At 37.0% G+C, this 21,706-nt stretch overlaps 1 protein-coding gene across 1 annotated transcript in view; it reads right to left on the bottom strand.

Moving 5' to 3' along the window:
- Nucleotides 1-21,035, bottom strand: part of Cd47 (CD47 molecule) — a 34,339-nt gene extending 13,304 nt beyond the window's left edge. The window contains exons 1-4 of the mRNA XM_015478548.2: nucleotides 20,981-21,035; nucleotides 20,394-20,741; nucleotides 9,892-9,981; nucleotides 19-126 (exon numbers count right to left, since the gene is read on the bottom strand). Coding sequence (XP_015334034.2) covers nucleotides 19-126; nucleotides 9,892-9,981; nucleotides 20,394-20,741; nucleotides 20,981-21,035 — 601 coding nt within the window. The remainder of the gene's footprint in view (nucleotides 1-18; nucleotides 127-9,891; nucleotides 9,982-20,393; nucleotides 20,742-20,980) is intronic.
- Nucleotides 21,036-21,706: the final 671 nt, after the last annotated feature.

Here is a 21,706-nt window from a genome sequence, read left to right as displayed (position 1 = left end):
AGCAACTGTACATCTTACCTGGGACAAAGAGAATGGCTCCAACAATGACAATTGTAGTGAGCAGTAGTCCAGCGATAAGTAAAAGGATGATTTTCTTATTTGTACAGTTGGATTTATATTTAAGTGCTGAAAAATAAAACGAAACAGAATTCAATCAATCAATAAACTCAATCACATGTGAAGCCATTTCTGTAACCTATAAGGCACAGAGACAAACTGATAACTCACTGTAACTGAAGAACCTCTGAGCAACAACTCCTTTAAGTCACCTCACATCTTTTCAAAAGCCAATGGATAATTAGGGTAATGGCAGTACACATGTGGATGCTTAATACACAGGTGACACTTTATTCCCTACACTTTAAAAGAATGAAGTTACATACGCTAACTTTCTCAACTGAGGCATCATTAACTTTGGGGGCTAGTAAGTTTTTGTGTGGGGGATGCTTTGTGCATTATAGAATGTTATGCAGAATCCCTGGACTCTATATTATGAGATGTTAGTAACAGTCCCCTAGTTATGTCAATCAAAATGTGTTTAGACATTGTCAATGTCCCTTGATGAGCAAAATCACCCCAGATGGACAACACAACACTGATACACATAATGCTGATGGGACAAAACTGGCTAATTAGCAATATTGAGAAAAAGAGAACTAAGTTCCACCTTACATAAAATTAGTAAAACATCTGGAAATATGGACCCATCATTCTGAAAAACAGGATAGAATAAACATTGAACAAATAACACCCTTGCAAAATCCTGATGGAAAAAAATGCTTAAAATTTTAAACTATTTTAATAAAAATAAACTACAAAGACTCAATGGGATTTATCATATAAATTATTGTTTCTAATGTTAGGTTTATTGTCAAGTATCCAGTACCTTCTCTGAAACAACAATGTAATGAATAACCTTAACAGTATTTCCTTTTAGTCTCTATTGACTTTTTTATGCATATGTTAACATTGAAATTAACTTTTCACCAAGAAATTGTTAAAGTTAAACTAAAATCAGACTGAGTAGCAGACAGCAAAAGGATATGTGACTGAAATTTTGCTGTGTGTCATACACATAGATTGATGTGTCAATAATCAATGGGTAATTGTTGCAAAGGGGAAAATACTTTAAATGTTGTATTTTGCATTTAATTTTCCTCCACCAAAATGATGAATAGATGAAACATGGTAAAATTAACAATAATAATAATCATGAAAAAATCTATGTTTAAGGTATACTGCAGGTACCTGAAGAGTTTTTGAATCTCTAGCTACCTACACTTTAGATTAGAACCCCAAGACTATTCTGTTTAGGGGGAGACAGAGCCTAAGCAGACATCATTCGTCAAGCTGAGTAACAAATCCACATGAATCAGAAAAGAGAAATCACAGTAATATTTAGAAAGCATCATGTGGCAAGTTCCCCAAATATTTATTTGACCTGTTATTCCCACCCAGCCCTAGAAGACACGTGACTACTACTCAATCACAACCCTGCCTCCTTATCAAGCTCAGTTCTCACAGCTTCTCTGTCTTCTAGGCTCAAATACCAGCTAGAATAAAATTGAGTGCACAGGTCACAAAAGGCCCAGATACAGAGAAAGAAATTTTCTCTAGATATGTGTCATGCTTTCCATTTGAATCCCATGCATATTGTTATCTGAACAGAGCTTCAAAGTTCTGCAAAGGGTTATAAAATAGAAGCTGCTTCAAATGTCCTCTACAATCAAACAGTCATAAGAGATTCTTGTAGGTTAATTTGTTAAAGGAGCCACTAAGCAACAAGCATTTAAAACTTGACTTTGTAGGATAATTTCATGCAAAAAGGCTGACTTCTGTCATTCTTAAAATAAGATTTTGAACGTCACATAGAATTCAATACCTTTACGCTTAGGAGAAAAATAATACCAACAAAACTCAAACCACAAAATACTATTGTTAGTGTTTTATCATAAAATGGCCTTTTCTTTTTGAGCAGAAGTACACTGTACATTGGTGGTAGCTTTAATTCCTGTTGATTGGTTCAATTACTAATCATTTTCAAGGCTACCTTAAACTTTTCTCCAATAAAAGCAGCCGTTTCCAAAAAATATATTACTGCAGTCTACTTAAGTAACCACAGGCAATGAAAGAATGTCTCCATATTTCTTCAATGGCCCTTTATAAAAAGTGTCTTCTGGCTCCTTTTCTTTGCTCACAATGACCACATTTTAGCAGGTCCCACGGTAACTGTGCGGAAGATATCTTGCCGTTAGCACAGTTGTCAGTTTCTCAGCTACACTGAGATGCTATAAAACCCAACAATCTTCAGGCCCTCTTATTAGTTATCTTTTCCAGTCCTTTAATAAGTAGATATACCCTTAGTTATAAAATGTATCAAAACATTAGATGTGACAAATAAAATAAATTCAAGAGATTCCCCAAACACTTAGCATTAAGATAAAAATAATTTAATGTATTCTTAACAGCAGGCTTTTATCAAACTTTCTGGTATGATTTTCTGGCTGCTTAGCAAGACAATCTATGTCATTTAAAAAATCTGCATCCTTTTAAAGATTCCCCTCAGCTAAAACTACTGAGCTCAATACATAAAATGAAATACATGAGAAATGATAATCCTATGTACATTTTTAACAAAAACTTACAACCTAGGCTCTGCCTGATACAGGGTTACCAAATACTAGAGGAAACAATGTAATATTTTAACCAACAAATGAGAAATTCTAAAATTTTCCTTTTTCTATTTCAGAATAGATGTTGCTTAATTTCAATATAATTCCAGAGCATATGTGAAATAAAATAGTTAAATCCAGCAGGCTATATCTCGAAAAAATGTCAGGTTGGTTCATTCACTTTTTCTTTTCTTTTTTTTTTAAATATTTTTTTTAGTTATAGGTGGATGCAATACCTTTATTTTATTTGTTTGTTTTTATGTGATGCTGGGGATCGAACCCAGTGCCTCACGCATGCTAGGCAAGCGCTCTGCCACTGAACCACAACCCCAGCCCCTCATTCACTTTTTCTACAAATGTTGACTATGTACCTACAATGTACCAGGCCCTTTTATTAGTCCAAATCAGGGAACAAGTGGATTACATTATTAAACAAGAACTTATTGAGCACTATCAACCCATGTGACAATCACTATTCTACTCACTGACAGTGTACATAAAAACAACCACAAGGCAGGCCTCGAGGCCCTCAGATTCTAATGGGTGAGAGTGTGTTTGGGGATGTAAATGACCGGGGCTTTGTTCTCATGTCTTCCTCCCAGTTAAATAAAAGGTAAAGGTCTCCTCTAGTCTAAGAAAGTTCCTTTAGGCATTAAATCCTTCACTTTCACGTGGATGAAGCAAGTCCCTCTAGCCATTTAAAGACAGTGCTAATGTTATGAATTGAGGAGATTTTCTGGTCTCTTTGTGAGTGATAGGGAGCGCATCTAAGATAGAATGCAGGCTGAGGCTCGAAAAATCTAGTATAATTACCAAGTGAATTGGAGATAAAATTAAATCTATCATGTTACGTTTTCATGATACTCTAAAGACTGAATTGATACACTCATATAGGTCCAGAGAAAGTACAGTCTACCTAACAAGATCTAAAAATCCAAGAAGCCATGCCTGCTCAAAGATGTGATATTTAGTCCCCAGCCAAGTGATCGGTGAGTAAGCAGAGACACAAAAGCTTACCAGTGTGATAAAAATACATATTAGATGAAGAATGAATCATAAAGGGAGACAAGTGTTTGATTTAATTATTATACAGTTTCTGATACTCCAGGAAAGTACCTTAGAATCCTTTTGGTATCTGTTGAGTTATAAACCAATGCTGTCTTCAATGTAGGATAAAGTACATCTAATAACTTTTAAAATCAGATTACAATTTCAATTTTTTTTAATTATTTAAATTTGAATTACTATTTTAAAAATATTTAACACATTCATGTAGAACACACACACAAATGAAGGCTTTGCGAAACTGGTGCTAGAGAAAAATGAATTGCCATTTATAAATTGGTGACTTGCCAGAAGGCAAACAAAATAATTTTATTATAAACTCCATGTACTATCCAGCTTGCTCTGGTGAAGCAATTCTGTCAAACTGAATAATGACTGAACACCACATTCCCCTTCTATGGGACCCAGAGATGAAAGAGCTCAGGCTTTGTGCAGAAAGTACTTTGAGTGTAAACGAAGGGGATGTGCTATAGACAAATCTCCTTCTCCTGGTTCTAAATGTGCCCTGGTTTTGTGGAAAGTTTCACAGTTTCAGAGTATATGCAGGAAGCTGGGATGGAATGGTTAGGAAAGGGTCAAGAAAGCTGCAACTATATGTCTAAAACAGAGTGAAATGTTAAAACTATAGTTGTGTTCAGTTGCTCTTACAATAAAATCAGTGCATAAGCAAGACTTAATTCAGAGGTGACTGTAATGTAGACAGGACCAAGGAAAAACACTGTGAGTTCAAGATTTTTGAATAGAATTCACATCAAACTTCATTATTAAGTCCTATTATCAGGGGACAGCAATCAGGTTACAGAATAATTCTTTATAACCTATTGGAAAACTTTACCTTCTTGCATAGATACTTTCAGTACACTTCAATACATGTCCTCACCTCTCTAGAATGATCTTTTCTAACCAATGGAGAAATTCCCTGCTCTATTACTTCTCTTAAATGTGCCCTCATGGCCTAAATACTTTCATTAGTAAACTAGTCCTCAAATCTGGACTTGAAGACTTAGTAGGACCTCAAGGCTGCTGTGTGGGAGAATTTTTTCCTTGAATATCCCTACAATTATTTCCATAGGTACACCTACCTAAATACCTCTGAGCCAGTAGCCAAAATCCTTGTGGAATAATCTTGAGGAAGGGTGAGAAAATTAGAAAAAAAAAAAAAGGAAGATGTCTAGGAAATAAGATTTGAACTACAGCAGTCCTCACCATGAATGGTTCTGATGTGAATGAATTCCAGTTACCATCATTTAATTAAAAAACACAAGCCCCCCAAAGTATAGTTCTAATTTTAATTACCACAATATGTTAACCAAGTAACTAGATAAAGTACAGACTTCACCGCTATCTCTTCAGTCCACAAGTCCCTCCATAAATAGCAGATGTCCATTGTGATCAGTCACGTCACTTTTTTTGAAGACTGGTTGCTGACTGGTCACTGGTCACTGCCCATCTGTTCTTCATTCCGTTCAAGTGTATACTTGTACTATCTTCTGGTCTCCCAGTGATAAACCCACATGCTACTTTATAATGGATTATCAAAAGAGAAAACTGAGCAAGAAAGAAGAAAGAGCAAAGAAATGAAAAATAAGGATGCTAGATTTGAATTTCAATTGGGCCATCAGTGGAAAAGCAGAAGAAAACAGTGGATTGTGGGAATGCAGACACTCAAGATGTGGCCAGAGCAACTCAGTGAAGGAAACTCACTGGCAAGAATGAGGAAGGTGAGGAGGACAGACAAAAGAGAAAGAAGATGTCCTGGAGGAAGAGACTCTGGCAAAAGCAAAAACAAAAACCATGTCACACTGAAGGGACTGCCAGATATATTTCACGACTTTGAAACTACAAAGAACAAAATTTTGAAACCCTGATCCAAATGGGAGGCTGACAATTCACCAAGGCACAGAAAGGATGTGTGTTCTGTATTCAGTTACACAAAAAGAATACAAGAGTTGTTCAAATAGTGCTTAACAAAACATTTCAATCCTCAAAGTTTTTAAAATATCATGTGCTAAATATTAATTTGACTTTTGTTCCATGTTCCAATGCAATTGTTACTGATAATACAAACACTTTTAATGCTTTGAAAAAAGATTTTTAAGGCCATTATATAGCAGTAATTTTATCATTCTTTATTAAGATTTCTATGCAGAATTTCAGCTTACATGGTTGTGTTTATGGTTTCACAGATCTGTGCAAAGCAAAGACACACTATACATGACAAAAGTTCAAGGAACAGGAAAAAGAAGAACAGATAGGCCTACTTCAAAGACTTTCAAAATGTCAGCCAGTTCTTTGAATACAGTGGCATCTCAATCCTGCAGGAACTAGAGGACTAGGTGGGCAGTCCTAGTAATCATACATCAACCAGCTAAATGATGGAAAGAAGCTGTTCTGAGATCAAAGACTAAGGAAGAAGAACCGCGAAAAGTCAGCCAGGAACTTAATCGTCAGCAGAGTAACAAACTGTGAGTTGGTATAGTTTTCAGAACAAAAACCAAGTGTCTGAAAGCAATATTATTGGTTAAGGTTCAGTGCTTAATTCTAGGGAATTGAGAATGTATGTTAATACAGTGTCAAGAATTATGCAGTGGAACACAGAAACTCCTTCTCCTCAAAGTGACAGCATAACCCACTGTCTTTCCAGGAAGTTCAGCCTCACAAAGGTCTGGGTTTCATCTTGGACCACAAAAGACTCACAGGCAGAGCTGGATAAACCACTTAGAGAAATCTCCTGTAGTCAAGTACAGACCATAAATGGTCATCAGGAAAGTTAAGGACAACTAAAAATGTAGAAAATAAAAGCCATGGAGCTGAGTGACTGTTAACACCCCAGGGGCTGTGACATCCTGGATTCCAGGAAATGCACAAGCATTCAGGTGGAAAACACAGGGGCTCCCCTCTTTGGTGGGATGCCCAGGCCATAACCTGGAGGCCTCTTACAATGGGCTCCAAAAGAAAAGCTGGTTCAAATCTAGGGGCAGCACAGTCAGACACACCCACCCCTCTACTGGAATGACTGACATGCAGGTCTACAAGCCAGGGGCGATGTGCGCTCACTTCCACATCTCAGTCATGTAGCCCAGTGCCCAGCAGTCAGCAGGCACCCTGTCATGGGTATTCACAGAACAAACAAAATAGGTCAACAGTCTGCTTATCAATCAGTTAACATCTACTCAGAGTGTGTACCTACACATGGTGTTAGCCTTCACAGAAAGAAAATTCTCAAATTCAAGATGGGGAAGCAGTAGAGAGTAACAGCAAACCAACAGCACAGTTCAAATCCCAGGGCTACCAGGAAACAGCTGGGTGGCTGTGGGCAAACTGCCCAACTGATCAGTGCCTCAGTTTCTCATCTACAAGATGGGAATGACCACAGTATGTATACCCAAAGTCCCTGGAGAAATCAACATGATTTCAGGTGCAGCACACTTGGCACAGTGCCTGCCCTACAGGGCAAGGGCTCCACACTTAGTCACTATATGATCAACGCCTCTAAATGGAGGGCAGGCTGGATGAACCCAGTGTGGAAATGCCTCTTCCACACACGCACAGTCACCACATTTACTTGTTTAAGATGTGCCAAAATAATAAACCTCCACAAATAGTTCTTTAGGCTCATAAACATGTTCCTTAAAATACAGCAGTAGAAAAAATATAAAAATGAACAGCCAACCTCATAAACACAAACATGAAAATGAAAATAGGATAGTTTTTACTTTATAATCCATCAAATTAGCAGAGATTTTACAATTATAATAATGTCAGGACTGTGAGGTGAAAGACAGGTATTCTCCGTTGCAATGGTAGGAACTGATGAGATGGTTCTGGAAAACATTTTGGCAGTGTGAATCAGGAGGCTTAAAATATCTTTGCCACCTCCTGGCTTACATATTGTTAGCAGAGTTATTTTCATAGTATCAAAAAACTTGGAAACATCCCTAATATCCATCAAGATAAGAGTTAAGTAAATGATTGTCCATCCGTAGAAGGGGAGAAGAATTCTAACAAGAGTTATAAAGACACATCCTGAACATTAGGGTGTATAAGAACATAAACAGCACGAGTCCTTTCCTGGTTTTTGTTTTTAAAACAATGATAACGAAAATAAATAGACAGGGAAGGAAATAGGCAATTCTCTAGAAAGCACCAATAGCATATTATTAGGTTGTGACACTGCAGATGACTTTTATTTTTCCCTAAAAATTCCTATATTGTACAAAGTGTTCTAAAGTAATGTAACAGCCAACCTTCCATAGCCGTGAGTTCCACATTCACACACTCAGTCCACTGTGAACCAAAAATATTGATAATAAAATTATATCTGCACTGATTTTGTATAGACTTTTTCCCAGTCATCATTCTCTAAAAAAACTATACAACAACTATTTACATAGCATCTACTTTGCATGTAGTACTATAAATAATCTAGTGATCTAGGGATGATTGAAAGTATACAGGAGGATGTGTGGAGGTTAAATGCAAATACTTGGCCATTTAATAAGACAGGCCGGTGTCAGTGCATCAGTGGATTTGGGTATATAGTGTTCCCAGAACCAGTCCCCCATGGATACTAAGACAACTGTATTACTTTTTAAAGTCAGAACAACAACAACAAAACAATTAAGTTTATTTTGTAAAAATTTGGCTGACAGTGAACAGATTTACCTTGGCGTAATTCCACTAAATGTAATTTCACTAAGGATAATGCCATGATCAGCAAATTTCTAACAATCCAAACTCAACAAATCCCACTAATGTGAAATAATTTTATAATCATAAAAATAGTTTGTTCCCAGCCCAAATCATATGACTTGGCCCTTAAAGCTAGGTCTGCCAATATGGTGGAATGCTTTCCCTAACATCACTGATGACACAATAGGCCCTGATGCTGTACCAGTTTTTTTTTTTTCCTGAGATAAAAGATTTATTGAAATTTCAAGATAATTTCCAAAAGAGGTCTAGACACCTCTTGAAGGTAAGAGCTGTGAGATGTTTTGACAGTTGCCACTGTCAGTCCTTTGTTTCCCTCTTTTTTTTCTTTTAGACAAAAAGTTGAGAACATCTCTGAAATCATTAGCATTTCCAGAGGGCTATACATTGGGAAAAGCTCTTAAAATATATCATCAGTCCCCTCTCTTACATTTTTTACATATCACTGAGGATACACACAGCTTAAACTTCTGAGGAAAAATAAAATCCATAACATACGCAGAGGCCAATCTACTGCAACATTTTACCATATTTTACTTTTCTTAAGATTGGACAATAAATTACATTAGCACTGTTTACTCCTTCTGTATAGATGCTTACTGGTCTTCAGTGACTATTTGGGTGCTACAGGGAGAGTAGGAATCTTATGTCTTCAAAGTTTAAAGTAAGTTTAGAATGTCACCTCAGAAATTCACTAATTTAGTAAATTTCCTTTACCAACCTGGTGCAGCCATATGGTTGAGTGTGAACATTAACCATACTGCATATTAACCATTAACCATACTACTTACCTTGTAATGAAAGTTCTAGACTGTTGATGCTGAATCTGACACAGCATTAAGATTTTCCCTGAGGTTTGGTTACATGACTATCACAGTAAAGTGAGCTCAAAGAATATGGCTTTCCCGTGGCTGCTTCCTTAAGGGCTATGAGGCTGCACATTGAAGGTGACAAAACATGGTTCAATGGGACTTCTCCACGAGTGAACATGTGTCTACAGAGAAGTTCAAACGGGGAAAATGAAGAGAGGGGAATCCTAAGGCTCCAGAGGATCACATCACGCTGTCTCAACATTAATGAGGCCTGTGACCATCTGTTTATCAAATAAAATGTAGGTAAATGTTCTGTAAATATAAAAATGCTACATGAGTGTAAAGTGCTGCTATTACTAGTAGTCCCTCTATTTGTTCTTTAAAGATTTAGAAAACAACAACAAATAAATAAAAAAAAGAGACACCTTCTTAGGAATTAAAGGTGAACTGTAGCACAATATGGGGGACAATATGTACTTCAAGGAGACTGTGAGTATTGAAACTGCATTACTTCTTTACTCAAATAACACTCTTCCTAATACAACTTAAACAAAATATTTTACTAGTATAACCTCCTAGAAATAACAATTTCATCACTAAACCATAAAAGAAAAGTAGAAATAAATACTTACTTAAAATGCCAAATTGTCCCCAGAAGAGAAGTATAGCCAAAATTGGGAAAATAACGACGAGAATATTTTCATTTGGAGAAAACCATGACACTGAGAAGAAAGAAACCAAAAAAACAATAAATATTTCTTATAATTACTTTAAATCCCACTAGTAATCTCAAATATATCTTACGTAGGGGGAACCATAAAAATAATCAACTATGGCCTTAATCCATACACACATAAGAGACAAATTTGTAAAACAGACTTTGTTTAGGAAACAAAAGCTGCAGCGGTTTGAGTGTCTCTGGCCACACTTTCTCCAGCCTGAGCTCTATGGAAGGAGTCAGCCCAGCACAGCAGCTGAGCACAGAGCTCTGAGCCATATTGCTGGGGTTTGAAACCCAACCGGACAATCTGTAACCTTAGACAACGTCTCAACCAATGCCTCTGTTCAGCGTCCTTGACTGTTACACAGGTATGACAGGATCTACCCCTTGAAGGACTGCTGTGACTATTAACAAAGCTAATATAGATGAAGGAATTAAAGCAGTGGTTGGTACTTACCAAGTGCTCAGCAAATGTTAACTACCACTCTCATGTGTTGGATCTCTGTATGCATAAAGAGCCTAGAATTTACCTTCAAGCAACAGTGAAGTGCTCCTGTACAGACTGGCTCAGGGGACCCAGGTGAGGGAGCTGGCTCTACCACTATGTCCTTCCCCTTAGTGTGACTAAGACAAGACAGATGAGCCCTGCCTTTCCTCAAACTGACTGTGGAATAGAAGCCTTATTCATGAATAATTAGATTTCAAAAGGATCATTTACACATAAACACAAGAAGCTTTGGGCTATTAAGGAAGCTGTTATTAAGTGGGTCACATGTTACTTACATGGTGAAAATGTATCACACATCCTATATAAAGGGAATTGAGATATTAAGACTTCAAATAAGATTTGTTGAGAACTTTTTAAAAATTAAGTTTAATTGCATCTCATAAACCCTTAAGACTGTAATTTAGCTATGAGATTTCTTCTGTAACAATAAAGCCAAGTAAATGCACTGACAGCATTTCAAAGTTTACCAGTACAGAGGGGACGTGCTGTCTGAAGGACTCCTTTCAATACAGTCCCCAGCAAGTGCTGGCATTCCAGTGAAATCAACACTAGGCATTCAAATCCTCCCCTGCTCTGCCCTCAGTATCAGCATGTGAGGAACTTCATGGGCTTTCACTCCACAATGACAGCCATGTACTTCTATCAAGCTTATAATGTTAAACCTTGATAAAATGCTTACATTAATCCCCAGAATATAACAACATTATAAATTCTATCTTGGCCCTATTAGCTTTTCAGTATCTAGCATATTTTCCTGTCCATATTAGAGACTCAATACATGTGCTGTTGAAGGTTACAAGGCAGTATAGTGAGTGAATGGAATATAAATTTTTGATGCTCCTTGGTTGCAGTATACTACCAGGAGAGATGTTTTCAGATACTGAGTCAATACCTTGATTTTCAACTGTATAACTGAACATCGTCCTACACCAAAGAAAACACTTCTATACAGCATAAAATCCTACTGGGAAAAAATTTTGTGCAGTATACTTAGGTTTTCCTATCTCATGCCCAAGGGATTTTGTAAAAGCTCTATGACCTAATAACTATGCTTAAACAATTTACTTTTCTTAACGCACTTTCTCTATTATTTTCCCTTGAGTTATGTACATTAACTATTTAAAAACTCACAACTATCATGAGAAATTATTAACTCTCACTTAAACCTGAGGAGACTAACACAGAGCAAAATTAAGGATTATAAGCATTTTTACCTTTCCATGTCTCAACTTCACTTCTGATGGGCCCCTTGCATACCCAAACTCCCCTCTCAGTTTTCCTCATTTCAATAGTGATGACTCCATTTATTCAGATCCACAGGGTGAAAAATCTTGGAGTTCTACCTGACTCCTTGGTTTCTCACATACCCACATCTAGTTGGGCAGCAAATCCTGCTGGCTCTACCTTCAAATAGTATCTCTGTAGGATGTGTTGATAATGAAATGCTCATTTTCCTGGTGTCCCCTGCCCCCACCCACAATCTTAAGATATATTAACAGATATCTATTACTAAAAATAAGAGGTGCATCCAGCCCTGCTCAACTACTAACTATTCACTTATTCCACAGCAGCATTTATTGGAAGCCCATCATAGCACTCCTTCCTCTAGGCTCTTGAAGGTCCAACGGTAAAAGGTACAAAGGTTCTGAGCTTGAGGAGGAGGACCAGTGGAAGACAGACTCTTGGGGGCAGTAAGAAAAGGTCTCTTTGGTGAAGAACTGGAAGTGAGCCTTGCATGGGCAGAAGCCTGCCATGTGAAGACAGGAAAGAGGAGATGTCAAAGGAACTGCAAGTTCAAGGAGCCAAATATGGAATTTAGTGATAGAAGATCAGATTCAAAGGGTTTGTGGGGCAAGATCATGCTGGGTCTTATCGGCTTGTTAAAGGAGGTTGTATGCTATTCTGAGAGCAAAGACAAGTGGCTGGAAGGTACAACTACAGAAGAAAAAGGATCTTATTTAAAATCTCCTTTGTCAGTCATGTGCAGAATGTATCCCAGAGAAGCTGGACCTGTCTGAAAGCTATAGTAGCAGTCATTCTTAGGAGATAAAGAGATATGACCAACAAACCCTTTCCTGAGTTCAGTTTTACTCATCACATTAAAGATGTAACAGAACTGCTCCAAAGGAAGGTGACTAGAATGGAGATCCTGAAACCTTCAGTAATATTAGCCTAAAAGAATCAGGGATCTTAATTCCAGGCAAGAATAAAATTTGGAGAAATGCCACAGCCTTCCCAGTCAGTGACAACTTACAAGGGACCAAGTTCTTGCCTGAGTCAAGGAAAATCAGGAACTGCCTGATAATAGCCAAAGATCTCTGGAAAACAACAGTGCCTCGTCATGCCACAGCTCTAGGTAACAAGTCAGAATGGCCAACTGCCTGCATGGAACAGAAGTAACTTACGAATTAGATGCTGAGATAGACTAGATGATTCTTTGATGACACCAAGATTGTATGCAGAAATAATAAGAAAAATAAAAGGACATTTCAATGATAGAGATAATAAAACAAAAGCTACTACTATCTAAGTGACTCAACTGGAGCTCTTCAGAATCACCTAGGAGGTTACTCCAGCCTCATATACTCTCCCCTCTCACCGCTAACCCAAGATTTTCAATGTTCCCTGATAGTAACTATGAGAGGTCTGGGGGATGCTCATGATTCTCAGCTTAAAGTCACTTCTGCAGATTTCTGCTGGAGTTTAGCTTCAGTCACTGACATAAATGTGCTACCTTTCTCTCTAATTCGTTATGGCGGGGAAAAAATTGAGAATCACTGAATTGGATGTTTAAGAAGCAATTAAGAAACTGTTGGGAAAAAAAAAAAAACCAATGTTTTCTATAAAACCATTTATATGTCCATTAAGTTATTGATTTGTTATGGTACTACTGTCAGATGATCTTTTTCCCCAAAGGGAGAATGAGACAAGATATTTCTCTAAGATCCCTTACAGCTCTGAATTTCTATGGCACTAAGAAAATAAATTAAGCATAAAATGAACTAAGAACAGTATCAGATATCTTTCCATCTCGTGATTACAAAAGATACTCCAAGGGCATTCGTACTGTTATTCTGCCCAAACTCTGGCTGACATCTCTGTCCATTACCCTCCCCCAAGCTCCCATTCCTGCTCAGGAAAAGTGGCTCTCAGGAAAAAGAACTTTCTACCAGTGGAAAGGCAAAGAAATGATATTAAGAGGGTGTGGTCTGGGATGAGCATTTAACTTTTGCTTCTCTGCCTAGTGTTATTAAAACCCAGGGCCTCACTTTTCTTATCTTTATGTACAAAAGTGGGATAACTTGAAAAGATAAAGGGATCACACTCTGATCAACTAAGTGTGTGTCTCCTTCAAATACAGACATGCAAACCTCCACAAACAGAGAACACCAGTTCTACAAAAGAAGATCATAATAAAATTTACAACACAAAATTCAAACCAAATTTTTACGTGATATTTCAGAACTATATTGCTTTTTTTGGTGTGTCAACTTGGCTGAGCTATAGTTCTCAGTTATTTGATCCAACCCAGAATTCTAAGGTGGCCTCCCAAATCTCTGCCCCTAACACCCACACCTGTTTACTTCCTTCCTCTTGTGCATAAGACTGTAAATATGTTCATTTCCATGAGTATGTTGTGTCACCTGGAAGAGGGATTTTGCTGATGTAATTAAGGTCTCTAATCAGTTGACATTAAAAAAGGGAGATTATCATTGAGGAACTAAAGAATGGCTTAATCAAGTGATTCCTCAAAGATTCTCAGCTTTTCTTGGAACAATAATTCACATCTGAGAGGAATCTGACAAGAGGAAGAGTCTCTTTCCCTGACTTTAACTATGCAAGAACACATGTGGCAGACAATGGGACCAACCTCCAGGAGCTGGGAGAAGTCCCTGGTGGATATCCAGCAAAGAAGCAGGGACCTCAGCCCTGCAATGATGAGAAACTGAATTCTGCCAGTTATATGAGTTTGGAACAGGCCTCAAACTCCAGATAAAAATACAACTTGAATCAAAGACATTATTCACAGAACTATTAAAAAAAAAAACAACTGTCTAAAATTCATTTGGAAGAATAAAAGACCCAGAATAGCCAAAGTAATTTTAAACCAAAGGAAGAATATTGAATGCACTAGAACATGTGCTTTCTAATTACACTACAGAGCTATGGTAACAAAAACTGCATGGTACTTGCATAAAAACAGACAGACCAATGGCAGAGAATAGAAGACACAAAGACAAGCTCACACAGACATAGTCATCTGACCCTTGACAACGGTGCCAAAAACACATATTGGAGAAAGATTGCTTTTTAAACAAATTGTGTTGGGAAAACCGGTTATCCATATGTAAAAGGATGAAACTAGACCCTAATCCTTCACCCTGCATAAGAATCAACTCAAAATGGATCAAAGACCTAGGAATTAGACCAGAAACCATGCAACTCCTTCAAGAAAATGTAGGGTTAGTATTCCAGCTTCTAGGCACAGGCAATGACTTTCTCAATAGCATTCCTAAAGTTCAGGAAATAATGCCAAGGATTAATAAATGAGATAGAATCAAATTAAAAAGTTTCTGCACAACAAAGGAAACAATAAGGAATATGAAAAGAACCTGTTGAATGGAGGAAAATCTTTGCTAGCTACTCTTCTGACATGGGATTCATATCTTGAATATCTGAAGAGCTCAAAAAAACCTCACACCAAAAAAATCAAATAACTCAATTAATAAATGGGCAAAACAGACACTTCTCAAAAGAAGAAATACAAATGGCCAACAAATACATGAAAAATGTTCAACATCATTAGCAATTAGGGAAATGCAAATCAAAACTACACTGAGATTTCATCTCATCCCAGTCAGAATGGCAGTCATCAAGAATACATACAATAAATGCTGTATAGGATGTGGAGAAAAGGACTCTTTTACACTGTTGGTGGGACTGTAAATTAGTACACCACTATGGAAATCAGTATGGAGGTTCCTCAAAACACTAGGCATGGAACTATCATATGACCCAACTGTACCATTCTTCAGTATTTATCCTGAAGAATTAAAGTTATCTATCTTAGTACAGTGTTACATGCATACCCATGTTTATAGCAGCACCGTTCACAATAGTCAAACTAGGTGTTCATCAACAGATGAATGGATAAAGAAAACATAGTATATTTACACAATGGAATTTTATTCAACCATAAATAAAATGAAATTATGTCATTTGCAGGAAAACGAATGGAATTAGAGACCATGTTAAGCAAAACAGGTCAAACTCAGAAAGTCAAAGATAATATGTTTTCTCTCATATGGAGAAGATAGAGAGGGAAAAGGAAGAGAAAAGTGGGGGTGATTCTCATGAAAATCAAAGGGAGATCAGTAGAGGAAGGGGACTAGAGGTTGAGAGGCAGGGAGGGAAGCGGGAAGTGCTGGGGAGTGACGTTGGCCAAATTATATTGTTAAATTGTGCTCATATACGAATAGGCAACAAATCCCATCAAGATGTACAACTATAAAAAATGTGCACTAATAAAAAAACGTGGGGAATAAAAGAATATTAACTTGGCCAACATCTGAATTTTAGCTTTATAGGACTTTGAGCAGATGACCCAGTCACACCATGAATAGAGCTGTGAGTTAAAAAATTGAATGAATAAATGTATATTGTTTTAAACTGCTATTCTGCGGTTATTTATTGCACAGCACTAGAAAACTAATATGAGGACCTTAGAGTGTCTTCATCATTATGAATAAAGTGTATATCATATTCACAATGATGGAACTGGAAACTCTGTTGAACTTGAATGACCTTAATAGCTTACATAGAGTAAAATAAAATTTAAGCTCTCAATGTTTTTTGTCTTATTAATCGAAATAGAAATATTATTAGCAATTATTTTTTTGGGGTGGGGGTGGTTCTGGGATGGAACTCTGGGACACTCAACTACTGAGCCACATCCCCAACCCTTTTTTGTATTTTATTTAGAGACAGGGTCTTTCAGTTGCTTAGGGCCTTGCTAAGTTGCTGAGGCTGGCTTTGAACTTGCGATCCTCCTGCCTCAGCCTCCCCAGCTGTTAAGATTACAGGCACAGTTTCACTCTGCCTGGCTTATTATTAATAATTAATCATATAAGTACTAATATTTACAGTTAGTATTTGGTTATTTACAAGGTATTTTCACACAGGAAACACACAATATGGTGATTTAGAAGTCAAAGAGATCCAGGCTACAATTCTGGCAGTGACTCTGGCCTTGAATAAGTATCTTGAGTCTCTTTTACCCCTGATGCATTAAATGGTGAGACCTGCATCCATGTCCTAGAGTTCTTGAGAAACTCAAAAAACATGACATACATAAAGTATCTAGGATGGGCCCAAATAAGTAAATAAATGTCAGGTCATTTTGCGCTTTTTCCATGATCTTAGTGGTAACATGTTAGTCATCACTAAATCAACAGCGTCTAGCACAGTGCCTGTAACATAGTAGGCACTCAAGTCTTTATTAAGCAAGAGAGATATTATCTTATTTTTTATAGACATTCCTGTAATTGAGATAGTATCCTCACTGTACTAATAGAAAACTGAGGGACAGATAGGTTGAACTTCTCTTGAGTTCTGTAAGCTAGAAAAATGAACTATAGAAAAGAGCTTTCTAAATTCAAGAACTGTGCTCCTTCCATAGTGTTGTACTGTCCACTGGCACCGGAGGTCTACAAAACCATGTCTTATAGACCATGCTTGCACATATTCTATTCTCATGATCCAGAAAAGGGAACACTGAACAGTCTCCATTACCTGCATTCTATTAAGTGGGATTCAATTCTCATTGAGTGATTTCTATTCCTCATTTATACCTATTTTTTTGCACATACAAAAGCACATTATAGTAAAAATAGTGTCTAATGCCTAAGTTCCTGAAGTCTACATGATGGGTATCATTATTACAACAAATGTGCATTCCCAATTAAGAGTACTGCCCTACTTATCCTTTTGGTGCAGAGTAATATTTTACTTTTCCAAAGAAAAACTGTTGCAAAATAGTGGCACCAAATCATGGCTAAGATGTGGAGAAACTAGGTCACTCACGTTGCTGATAATGTAAAATGAATGTAAAATGGAACAGCCATTCTTGGAAACTATGCATACACTTACCATATGACCCAGTAATCATACTTCTATGAATGGATCAGCAAAACCAAATGTATATCTAAACAAGCACCTGTACACAATTGTTCACAGCAGCTTCATTTGTAATAACTCATACCTAGAAATAACCAAATGTCCTGAAATAGGTGAATGGCTAGACAAGCTCTGATAAATCCATACCAATGAATACTACTCAGTTAAAAAAAAAAAAGGCAGGGGGTGGGGAGCAAACAAAAAATAAAACAAAGCAACAAAGGAACCTAAGCAATGATGCATGTAGCAACGTGGATGGATTTCAAGGGCACTGTGCTCCGTGATAAAGCCAAAATATTGGAAAGTCATCTATCAAATGATTGCATTTATATAACACTGACCAATTAGTGCTTGTCAGATTAGGGGTAATGGAAGTAGGGGTGTGACCATAAAAGGTTTGATGAGAGAGATGTCTGTTAATGAAATAGCTCTCTCCATTCCAACGACTGTGATAGTTACACAAGAACAATGTGTAGAAATGACAGAGAAACACTCAAACACACTGAACTTCCTGCTTTTGATATTATGCCATAGTTACACAAGATGTAACCATTAGGGAAGACTGGAAGAGGGGGACACAGCACCTTTCTCTGACTCTTTCTGTGAATCAATAATTATTTTAAAAAATAAAAATGGGCGTCAAATGTTTCAGTCCTTTGGTAAATTGTTCTATATTCTCTATAATAAAATAATACTTTCTCATCTAAATATAAATAAGTTTTTTACATGGTATTTTAAAAACAAAGAAAAATAAAACAATGACATGCAAAATGTAACCTTGTCTTCATCTCAGATACTGGTATTCCCTTACCATTCATTTTCATTCTATCTTCTGACCTTTTAGGTCTTGGTTCTTACCAGTTTTCAATTTTCCTCTCAGTGAACTACCTTGCCTCCGAAGTTACTGTCCCTCAGAATTTGTTCTTTCACTCCCATGAAACTCTTAATTACTCCAGACAAATTTCAATCAGGTATTAGATCATCTCCCTCCAGGCACTCACAATGTATGTGACTGACTGACTAGCTCCCTTCTGAAATGTGTACATTTAAAAAAAAAATCTCCTTTGCCCATATTAATATCAGTAGTAAAAATTACAAGGTAGGCAAGATTTCTGAGCAGGAAAGCCTTCCAAAATCTTGTCTGCTCTAAGCCATTCCCTGCCGGTTTCTCCTGCGCAAAATCCCTCTCACACTATTCCGTGCTGGCTTCAGCAACCTGATACCTTTATAATATGAACATCCCAGGAAAACAAGTAACACTTGTAATACACATTAGTTTTCAGAGAACTTCTAACACATAGGCTTCATTAGATCCTGGAGAACACATAAAAGTAAGTCTCTACGTATTTTCATTCCCATTTTAGAGATGAAGCAACTTGGACTCAATGAAGCAACTTCTCAAGAACATATAGTAAATAGTAAGATGCTGATTCCCAATCCTGAGCGATGTCAAATACTTCATGAAGCTAAACACTCCATTCCCAGTGGGGTAAAGAGACATAACAGTAAAGGCTAGAAGAATAGAAAGAACCTAGTTGATCCAATGAACTGTTCTGATCCCATCTCAAAGTATGGTCAACCCCAAGATCAGCAATATGTTGGGTGATGCAAAATAAAGCTTTAAAAATGTAAAGCCAAAAAAACCCCCCTCTCTTGTGGATGAAGAAATAAGCTAGCATAGCAAGTAATAGCAAAAAGACTGTATACTCCAGCTAACTTCATGGCCTCACACAACCCAGTTTGGCGAAGAGGGCAGAATTGTGCTATAAACAAAACACAAATTCAATTAAGTTAGATCCCTGTTCCCCCACATCTTGGCCAAATATTATTCTAAGTAAGGCTCAGCACTGAGAACCTTAAGGAAAGGAATCACCCATGATAACCTCACCTTTAATATCTAGATTCTCATCCTCTGTAGAGGAAGCACAGCTTCCTGTGTTGTTTTTGTCAACCTCTGGTCAAAGTGAAAAGTTACAAAACAAAATTAATAACTGAAACTAATAATTGTAAAGAGACTAAAAAACTAATCAAATGAAACAAAGTACTTCTGATGGCAGTAAACAGAAATGCAGAGTAGATGTCTCAGGACTGATTAACCAAATAGAACAACAGTCCTCAGACCAAAAGTTTGAGAGCCACACAACAAATAAATGAATGATCAGTTGATGAGTTTTAAAACTTCGGAAAATTTTAAAGCAGAGCAAATAAGATAGAAACTATGATCTTAAGCTGGTAAACATTATACTAACATTCATTATTAATGGCTTGCTTTCTGGTTCAAAGGAGTTCCTAGTCCCAGGGTGCTCCATTTCTAATAGGATCACAGTTGTAGCAGGACAAAGAGGAAGCTATTATAGAGGTCTTACTGTCTTAGTCTGTTTACAGTTGCTGTAAGAGAGTGCCTGAGACTGGGTGATTTATAAGGAACAGAGCTTTATTTTGGTTCATACTTCTGAGACTGAGAAGTCCAAGAGCATGGTATAGGCATCTACTCTGCTTTTGGTATTGCACTACGACATGGTGGAAGGGTGGAATGTGTATTAGAGAGCAAAAGAACAAGGGAGGGACTTCTTTTGTCATATCTCATTTTCTCAAGAAAGGCCTTAATCCCTCTCAATGACCTAATCAATCACGTCTTAGAGGCCCTACCACCCCAACAGTCACAACGGCAATCCAGTTTTGACATGAGTTTCAAAGGGGAAAAACCATATTCAAACTATATTACTTACCAACATGATATTTGAGTTCTATAACGGTTTCACCTTCTCTGGTTAATTCTGTTACTTCACATGTGTAGTTTCCTACTTTCGCATCACGCTTATCCATCTTCAAAGAAGCATCTCCTTTAAGTAATTCTGAGACTGCGATTTTTGCACTTGAAAAGTTACTGTCCATAGTAGCGTTGTCTTGGCCTCCATCATAGATGAAAATGTATTTTCCTTTAAATTTCCACTTCACATACATTTCGTTAGTGTTTTGTGCCCCCACATTAATAACAAAACATGGGATGACAACAGTTTCATTGCAAAAGGTGAATTCTACTGATTTGGTTTTATTAAATAGTAGCTGGGCTGAACCTGGAAAAGAAAAAGAAAAAGATTTCATTAATTATACAATTCTATACTATAAATCTTAGGTATGTTACAAATCCTTAAAATAAACTGCAAAGCTTCCAGGGTTCATTTAAGCAAGTAGTGCAGCAATAGGGAAGAACAGTAAAGTGAAAAACAGATTATTTCGATATTAACTTGCACAGCTGATAGATGACACTGTAACTTTTCTTTATCCAGACTCAATAATGCAAAGTATACATTACCATGCATCTTGGGAATAAATTCAGCAACTGTGTTGGAACATGCAGGTATAGTCATCTGGCTTTTAAAGCTTTGAGGTAATCATTTCTGCCTATTGATATATGTAGAAAAGTATTGTCCTTACCATGGGAAAATTTTGAAGAGAAAAATCAACCCAAATACTATATTCACTCTCAACTGCTATACACTTCTTCTACATATAACTTGCTAAACTGATATAAAATTTATCTCTACCTTTATGCTACATTCCTAAAAGAAAAAGGAGAGGGGCAGTTCTACTGTACTTTAATATACAAAGTAAATTGGATACATCAAATCACATCTTTCCACAAAGATGGAAAGTCTTAGAATACTAACGAGAAAAAAATTCTCTGTGGCAATTTTCCCATTGCAAATCTAGACAGCAATAGACATTTTGTATGCAAGCCTTACAAAGGATTAGATACAATTGAATGGCATTTTCCCACTTCTATATTTCACTGAATCTACAGAACAACAATTTCCAAATGTATATTATAGGTATTTCTTCCTTTTAGAAACCATAAACCACTCTAAAAGCCAAGAAACAAGTTGAAACCAAGAGCGAATATTGTTAATGATCAGGGTGTATTCCATCAACTCTTCCTAATGGCACAAATTGCCAGTAGCTGCAGTATACAACTAAAATGTATAACAATGTGGAGAAACTAGTTATCTTCCATGTTCTTCAGCCTCTTATCAACTCTTTT

This window comes from Marmota marmota, unplaced genomic scaffold (genome assembly GCF_001458135.2).
Source record: "Marmota marmota marmota unplaced genomic scaffold, marMar, whole genome shotgun sequence".
Lineage (NCBI taxonomy): Eukaryota > Metazoa > Chordata > Mammalia > Rodentia > Sciuridae > Marmota > Marmota marmota.
The sequence above is the reverse complement of the archived record's forward strand: the minus strand, read 5'-3'. Positions and strand labels throughout refer to the sequence as shown.